The sequence below is a fragment of the Cydia pomonella genome, chromosome 15 (genome assembly GCF_033807575.1).
Source record: "Cydia pomonella isolate Wapato2018A chromosome 15, ilCydPomo1, whole genome shotgun sequence".
Lineage (NCBI taxonomy): Eukaryota > Metazoa > Arthropoda > Insecta > Lepidoptera > Tortricidae > Cydia > Cydia pomonella.
Window position 1 is genome coordinate 3,052,573 of NC_084717.1, and position 8,882 is coordinate 3,061,454.

Sequence of the window (8,882 nt, forward strand, 5' to 3'; positions counted from 1 at the left end):
GATAATATACCTAATATTGGGTCATAGTGAGGTCATGCACAAAACCTTAAATTTATTATGAAAATGATACTAAATCTTATTCCAAATGATACATCGATGAATCCCGTCACACAATGTATAGTTCAGGTATGATTTAATGCTAGTTAAGGCGAATTTAGGTATTTTTTCTAATCCTGATTCACAAAGAATTACAACGTTGTTAACAAAGTTTGGTAATCAGAATGAGCATGTGTAATTTGTAAGCGGCCTATCATAATGCACAGTCGTAGACTTAATTTTTGATCCGTTTAGGATTCAATCTAATTTGGTGTCAATACTAAAGGTATAAAATGTCCAATGTAAAGTCAACAATTAAAGTTCGTGAGTGTACAGTCAGCATCAATAGTAGCGGATGAAACAACGCGCCAAAAGTATCTGATATTCCGGATAACTTTTCCAAATAAAGATAATTCTCTTAAATTTACTTTCAAAAGTGTATCTTTCACAGTCTAAATTGTTCTACATATAGAACTATCAACTTTTGTTAAGCTGTTTCAGAATGGTAGATACTTTTGAAACCTTGTTTGATCCGCTACTTTTGATGCTGACTGTACTTGCACTTTTTAAGTATAATTATTTGTTGATTTTGTTTATTTTCAAGTTGTCAAGATGTGTCATGCTGCCGCTCCGTCGACGAATTAAGGAACGGTAGATGATTAACCTAATTTAAAAAGCAAGGTAGGTCAAGAAAATAAATAAAGTATTTTATTAAATTTTATTTTGATTTCAAATCCATCAAAATAATAAACTCGATAATTTGTAGACATTTATGTTAGAATTTTCGTTTGTGAATCGCCTTGCGAGTGTTAAACACATATTAAAAATATGACACCAACATAATCAATATCGTTGCATTTCACCTCACTCATGCATATCTATGTATGTATGTGTGTCTATCTAGACAACAAAAAACAACACATATAAACAAATTAAAAAAACATATATTGGTGTGAGAAAGAAGACTAACATCAACGACAACAACAAATGCGGCCCAAGATTTTTAGTCTTTAAATGGCTTTTATTATTTTTTACTTGTTACTTTGTCTTAAATAAAGAAAGAAAGAAATATTTAGATCTATTGATTTACTATGCTACTCTGGTTGTCCATACATTGAGAGTATGATACAATTAACCAATTAAATCAGACGGTCGCCTAGGTTATTGCGTAGTGTTACTTGTGAAACGTTTTTACTTTGTATTATTTTGGGTAATTTGTAAGTGGAGTTTGGATACTAAATGATTGCTACTATTTCTATAAGCAACCATAATAATGAATTTCTTAAAAACAGTCCGAATTAAGCGGTAAAATGTAAGATTCTCATCATCAACATCTTCTTAGTTTTCATTTTCTTGGGGGCATTGTTTGATGTGACGCACAAGATTGTAAGCAAACACAGTAGCTGTTATCTAAAAAGAAAAAAACACATATAGGTGCATTTGATTTAAAAAAAAACGTCGGTTTGGGTTGCCGCTTGGACCCTAGTCTCCCCGAGTGACGCAGCGGCTTACGTGAGCGAATAACTCGCGAATGCGACGCAGCGCGGCGCGACGGTTCACAACGAGATCGCAGGACACTTACATAGGTATCAAAGGATTGAATTCACCCGCGCCGCGCCGCGCCGCTTCGCGTTCGCGAGTTATTCGCTCAGGTAAGCCGCTGCGTGACCTGTTGGCAAAATACTGGGATAACGCTATGAGGGGGTGACGGACTTGAAAGGATTTGATTTGTCACAAGTTAATTATAGGGGCGATTAAGGAGACTTGATCCGGGGGAGACTTTGCTCTCCTAAGTTATAGTTATTTTAAATTTAAAATAGATCTAAAATAGCAATTCTAATCTGACCACGTCGTCAAATCAGAACATTATAGCAATTAGTTCCTTTTAGGACATTTTTTCATTTATCAGCAATTATATATCGGCCGCTTCTCCATACAAACGTAGTCCTCATTTTCCTCTCTGGATATTGATATTATAGAAAATATTTTTACATAATGTGATGTATATTAACCATAGATAGCTATGCCCCTACATTTGACTTTTTATATTTTTTATTATTGTAAAAATTAGGAGCGAAAAACAGATTTCATACAAATTTTTAAATGCTCCCAACTCTTATAATAATATAAAATCTTAAAAAATCTAACTGTGGTTGATATACAACAAATTGTGTCAAAATATTTTCAATAATGTTTAACGTTTGTATTAAAAAGCGATTTCAAACGGGTCCTCCATTTTCGTCTTAACGCATTTACTGCCAGCGACCCGCCAGACGGGCGCTCAGTCCGTAGTCGCTTTTCGCTACATACGCTTTTCCCATGTTATCGGCTACGCTCGTAGCGCGTAGCACGCGCTGGCACTGAATATGTTTAGTAAAGAGTTCAAACCTCCGCAGCAGCCACGGCAGCCATAAAGGCCGTAAAGATCATCTGGAACTTTTCGGGCTCGTCCTTCGAGCCGGATTTGGCAAACCATTCCTTCTTGATGAACACTAGGATTACTAACGCTATCTTGGCACCCAGCAGTACAATCAATAGGATTTTAAACTGGAAATAAAAGATTTAAATAAGATGAATGTCCATAAGTTATAACAATAAATGAAGTTGACTTCTAGGTTTTTGAAAAATAAATAAGTATTATGGGAAAATCTTTGCACGAATTGACCTAGTCCCACGGTAAGCTTAGGATTATTATGTGGATATTAGATGTAAATAATAGATATATATAAGATTAATTGATACTTATATATGTTACAACCGTATATCTCTCTCAATTTGTATGTTGAAAGTCTTAGAAAGGTGCGCGGTGCGCTGCGGGGTGAATATTAATTTAGGTCATACCGAACAACTTTTACTATATATATTATTTTTGATTCGCGATTTCGGGGTTGGTTCCATACTAAAAGTTGTTCAGTATAACCTACTACATTTTTTTTTTTATTATTATTAACTATTAATTTTGAAACAAGATTTAACACAAAAAGCCACTATTGAAAACCTCTAGGGTTTATGTAATAGTTGGCGAGATCGCGCGGACCGATCCTCGTATGCTTAATACCATTATTACATACTTAGTTATATTTTCCTGTCGAAGCTGTTATTGTATCTATCGTTTAAATATCGGCCTTATGTACGAGACAGTAGAATCAATTTACAACGACAGCTCTTACAGGTGATCAGTAAACTTAATTTATCTTTAAACATTATCTCTGTACTTATATCTAATATACATTACCCTGGGCTTAGGTAGTATTTTTTTAGTAATGACATACATTTGACATGGTTTCCTTCAGTGTTAATGAGATTATACAGTAAGTTCTTAGGTAAGGTGTTTAGTATATGTAAATCCATCCCTAAGCGTATGGTCAAACATAACAATATCACCCTGTAAATCCAAAACGTCATCTTTTGTCGCCAATTTTTTTTTAAATGTCTACGATTTAATTGCCGCATTCAATACAAAATGTATGAAAATAATCTTGGCAATTACTTAGACGCAACCGCAGATTATATTCTCAGAGAATGACCCTTGTAATGTCCACAGAAGAACGGGTTTCCCGAACGCTTTTGACCCATTTTACAAGCTTTTATTTACTTTCACCTGACCGTTGTCTGTTTGTAATCAAATCTTGCAAGTTAAATTTGACCCACTTCCCGGTTTCCGATGAAGCTGAAAATTTGCATACATATGTAAATCGGGTGACGATGCAATACTGTGGTACCATCGAGATGATATGATGATGGAGACAGGAGGTGGCCATAGGAACTCTGTGATAAAACAACGTAACCTAATTGTGTTTAGGGTTTTTAGAATTGTCTCGATGAGTATTAGTTACTTGTGGAAAGAAACGTACAGTCAGCGATAAAAGCTTGTACCAAAAATGAAATTTTGCCCAAAAGTTTTGTAACTTACAATGATCAGAATAAACATTTTCTGTGTGATAGCCCCATAGCCACCTAGCAACCCAGCGGCAGCCGCCAGCAGCCCCGCCACCATGAGCGCGATGGCCAGCCATTTGCTGGTCTGTCCAAATATGTCCCATATAGTGGTCACCTTCAGGAACCAGCATAGGCCCACGCCAAAAACTCCTGCGCCGGCAAGCTTAAAACAAAATTACGATTAGTTGATGAAAGTTATTACATGTATTGTAGTTGTTATATGTATTTATTTTATCTTCACATTACATTTATATTTGTGCTGTGCCTATTAATTTTAAGCGTCAAGTCTCAGTGTTCTTTATATGCACCGCACCAACTATGCTTCTCTGTTTGGCCTAAAGGTTGACTGGTAGAGAATGCCGCATGGCATTAAGTCCGCCTTTTATCACTGTATTTTTTTACTGTGCAATAAAGTTTAAATCAATAAATAAAGTTGAATGATTTTGCTTTAAGACAAAAGTGGACGTCCGTACAAATTTAGTTCCCATTTTCCACTCTACATATTAACATTACAGAAAATATACTTACACAGTTTGACATATGTTAACCACAGCTATGCCCCTACGTTATTTTTTTTCGTATTCCTAATGATTTTCATAGTTACGAGCATTTAAAAATTTGTATGAAGTCTATTTTTCGCTCCTAATTTTTACAATAATGACTATGTGAAAATATTTTTCATAATGTTAATATTCAAGGAGGAAAATCAGGACTACGTTTATATGAAGACGCGGCTGCCCCTTTTCCTCTTAACACATTGAGTGCCGGGTACTCGCTCGGCGGGCGCTCTGTTCGTAGTCGCTTTCCTCTACAAAGCGGGAAAACGCTTGAATCGGCTACGCGTGTAGCGCTACGAAAACGTTGGCAGTGAATGCGTTAAGGGTCTATAGCTATATAGCAATAGTAAACTAAACAATTAAACTTATTAGGTACCTACTTCTGTCAATAATTTTTCAGTTATTTATACTAAATTTTATGATATTCCTTGTGTTTGATTTCAAGAGTAGAGCTAATTAATTATCGAAAACACGTGGATCCTGTTGATTACCGATGTTGCAATTGATATTAGCAATCACTGCTTGAGTAAATTAGATTAAGTGATAATTGATTTCTGAACGATAAGAGGCAGTTATAGAACAGTAATAGCTTAGCACATATTAAGTTTTTTTTTCTGTTCCCATCCAAAAGATAAAAGCATTCGTAAAATGTGTTCCGATCATTTCCAATATCGGGCAATGCCAAAAAAATAATTTCATTATTAAGTTTTTCCCATCACGGAACAATGATGTACCGGAACTTTGGGAGGCGTGCGCGGAGCTGAAGCCAGGGGGGTAATTTTGACACTTTAAGAGGATACGGGAGCTGAGATTTAAATATTTTAGATATATCCGTCTCGCTAACGGAAGCGGCTCCTAAAACTAGTGCGATAAGGACAACGCCAGGTTAGGCAAAAAATCCTGCGTAAAAATCCCCCTGGAGGCCGATTTTTTAATTTCGATCATTCGATTTCGTGTTCCCCGATACTATCTCCACAACTAGACATTAAAATCTACTAACAGAATTGAAGAGGAGTGGTCAATACCACTAGATTCCCAATTTATATCGCTCTCATATTTCAAAAATCGCATTTCGCCGTTTACCACAGATTTTCGAGGGGCGAAATCGACCGCTCGAAATTAAAAAATGGGTGTCCTATACCCCTAGTGTAAATTTATTCGATGGCGTAACGTGACATACGCGTTTGCGTTAAGTCTCATTGTCAGGATTTTGAGTTTCCAAAACATTCCGCTTGGCGCTGTTTCTAAATCCCATACTAAATGAGACTTAACGCAAACACGTACATCACGTTACGCTATCGAATAAATATGGAGTGTGGAATTAAAAGGAGTGAAATATCTTATAGTAGAACTGTTCCAAAAGTATCCAGCTGTCAGCTATAGGTAATAGTTCCAAATCTCTCCAGAGTAGCGCTTGAGTAGCTAAGAACCTAGGCGTTATTGACTGAGTGAAATGCGCTGTCTATGATTTGATTTTTTTGTTCAAGTATTTTAGGTATTGTAACGCCACCTATTTAAGGTTTTCAGATGACACTTTTTGGTACATGGAGATTCCATTCCTTAACTCCTCCTTCCATAATTGAATAAATGTACACTAGGGGTACTGGTTTGTTTTAATTGTAAATACAGTGTCAACTCTATATAGTGACACTCAAGGGACCTGACGTTTTATGACAGTATAGAGTTTTAGTTATATGTATAGAGAATAATTAATACTAATAGTAAACCAACCATAGCTAACAAATGTCGACGTTATATGAAGTACGGAAGGTGGAGATAAGGAATGGAATCTCCATATACTAAAAAGTGTCATCAAAAAAGCTTAAATAGGTGGCGCTACAATTCCTAGAATACTTGAAAAAAAAATCAAATCATAGACAGCGCACTTCACTCCGTCAATAACGCCTAGGTTCTTAGCTACTCTAGCGCTACTCTGGAGAGATTTGGAACTATTATTTATAGCTGACCACTGGACACTTTTGCATAAATTCTGCCTTTGGAGATTGCGTTCCTTAACTCTAACTTCCATAATATGAAGTTTACACTGTATTTTCAAAGAAATAAAACTTAGATATAAAATATTTAACGCAACATCAAAATAGAAAATTGAACTATCGTAATTGATTCCAATTTTACTTTTATTTTTCATCTAGGAATAAATATGTATCTTATGGTTCTTAAATAAAAATAAAGATAAAGATATTTTATGATTCAAGCAGGCATATTACAATGCGCTTATGAACGTCAAATAAAGCTACACCGGCTCTAACCATACACCTCTGACCCGAGAAGATTTAAATCCCCCTCAATTGGAGGAGGATATCCCAATATGGACCGGCAAGAAACTCGGCGGGACACATCTTTTCAAAACATTACATCTTATAATTACATGCATTAGATAAGAAAAAATACAATTTAGATTACTATAGAAATATTAGAAATCATGCAATTACATACAGTAGGTACTATTCTTTATAGAAATTTGATTAAAAAAAATTACAAATACGTAGCTCTTTCAGATAACATATCGAATTCTTACATAAAGAAAAGAAAAATAAAATGAATAATAAAGAAATACAATGTGTAACAATTTTAGTGAGTATCCGTTTAAGGGCAAAATTTACTATCGAGTTCTGATTAAGGAAAAGTAGATTTTTTTGGCAGGTCGTGAAGTCGGTCAACCCTCCATACAACGGCCAAAAATTTTTCGCATTAATCAATTTTTTTCTTTTTTTTCCCATTTTTTATACAAACAAATAAAGTTACTTACCATAACAATCACATTAACAATCATCAATATGATCTTCATCGAAGTATGTTTGCACGCCATGTTGAGTTCTTTTTGCTCCTGAAGATGGCGGCGACCTCAGCTGAAATAAATTTTCAGACTGAAACTGTTTACCTTTATGATAATCATGCATCTAGTTTCATCAGCACTTAATATCCACTCATTAATTTTACTTTGAACTCATTTTTACATCAATCACTCGTACATAGGTACAAGCGAGTCTTAACCGGCCAATTCCAACAACATAATGTGATACCGATCTAACATGGATCCAATGTGTGATGGTCTTAATCTAGTAGTAGTAGTAGTAAACTCTTGTAGTATAATGACATATTAAAAGTAACATACGATTAGTAATAAGTACAAAGGCGAACTAATCCCTTTGTGGGATCTCTTCTAGTTTTTCATTGTGTCAATAACATACCAAAAAATCAGGGAGAATGGAAAACATTCCGAAGTGGAAATAGTTTTTCTATGAAATTCCATTTCGGGAAAAAATGTTTTCCACTAACTGATTCTTAACAAATCACTTTGATTTTAATGTCGGTCACTTCAGCATAATATATTCTAGGTTTATAGGTTTCGCTTAAAAAAATTGTATAAAAAAAAGGGGCCAAGTGCGAGTCGGACTCGCCCATGAAGGGTTCCGTACCATTTATGACGTATTAAAAAAAAACTACTTACTAGTTCTCGTTCAAACCAATTTTCGGTGTACATCATTTATTTTTTTTAGTTTTATCATTCTCTTATTTTAGAAGTTACAGGGGGGGGGACACATTTTACCACTTTGGAAGTGTCTCTCGCGCAAACTGTTCAGTTTAGAAAAAAATGATATTAAAAACCATGCTATTTATGATTGTATAATACATACATGCATTATATATTATACAATCATAAATAAAGGCAAGTTAAGGCAGCGAAAGGTAAAGTCTTCAAAAGATTTTTGAAAACGGGAAGGGATTGGATTTAGTAGATATATTTTATAACAAAAAAACGTACCTAGGTGTTATTAAATATCTTTTATGTTTTAAATAAATAGATTGACTTGGCAATCGCACAAGGAAGTTTAGTGCTAAAAGTACTTTTGACAAATGAAAATATTTTAAGTATCCAAAATGCATTGCCGATATTGCCATGAAGCGCAATAGCTCTAGAGGTCTATTCAGATAGCTATACTTGCTATCAATTGTAAAGAATACGAACTGTCAGTTGTCCAAATTGACATTACGCACTTTATTTTATGGAAGGCGGAGGTCATAATTTTTACAATCTCCATAGGCAGAACTGTTGGAAAAGTGTCCAGCTGTCAGCTATAAATAATAGTTCCAAACCTCTCCACAGTAGCGCTAGAATAGCTAAGAACCTAGGCGTTATTGACGGAGTGAAGTGCGCTGTCTATGATTTGAATTCTTTTTTCAAATATTCTAGGTATTGTAGCGCCACCTATTTAAGGTTTTTTGACGGACACTTTTTGCTACATGGCGATTGTATTCCTTACCTCTACTTTCCATGACGTACTTGTTAGAACGTGACAGGTATGGTAACGGGTGATAAAAATGCAA

General features: G+C 35.0%; 1 protein-coding gene across 1 annotated transcript; it reads right to left on the reverse strand.

Moving 5' to 3' along the window:
• Window positions 1-740: 740 nt before the first annotated feature.
• Window positions 741-7,387, reverse strand: LOC133525597 (uncharacterized). The gene is made up of 4 exons (XM_061861907.1): window positions 7,303-7,387; window positions 3,950-4,138; window positions 2,425-2,583; window positions 741-1,446 (listed from the first exon to the last, which is right to left on the reverse strand). Exons 1-4 carry the CDS (start codon window positions 7,360-7,362, stop codon window positions 1,375-1,377), a joined length of 480 nt encoding a protein of 159 aa, XP_061717891.1. The 5' UTR covers window positions 7,363-7,387; the 3' UTR covers window positions 741-1,374.
• Window positions 7,388-8,882: the final 1,495 nt, after the last annotated feature.

Bases quoted from the DNA above. Each gene is read 5' to 3' on its own strand.
- LOC133525597 (XM_061861907.1), bottom strand. From the start codon at position 7,362: ATGGCGTGCAAACATACTTCGATGAAGATCATATTGATGATTGTTAAT. The intron at 4,139-7,302 runs GTAAGTAACTTT...TTTTGTTTTAAG, and splicing joins TTGTTAATGTGATTGTTATG to CTTGCCGGCGCAGGAGTTTT. The intron at 1,447-2,424 runs GTTTGAACTCTT...TTTTCTTTTTAG, and splicing joins CTGCCGTGGCTGCTGCGGAG to ATAACAGCTACTGTGTTTGC.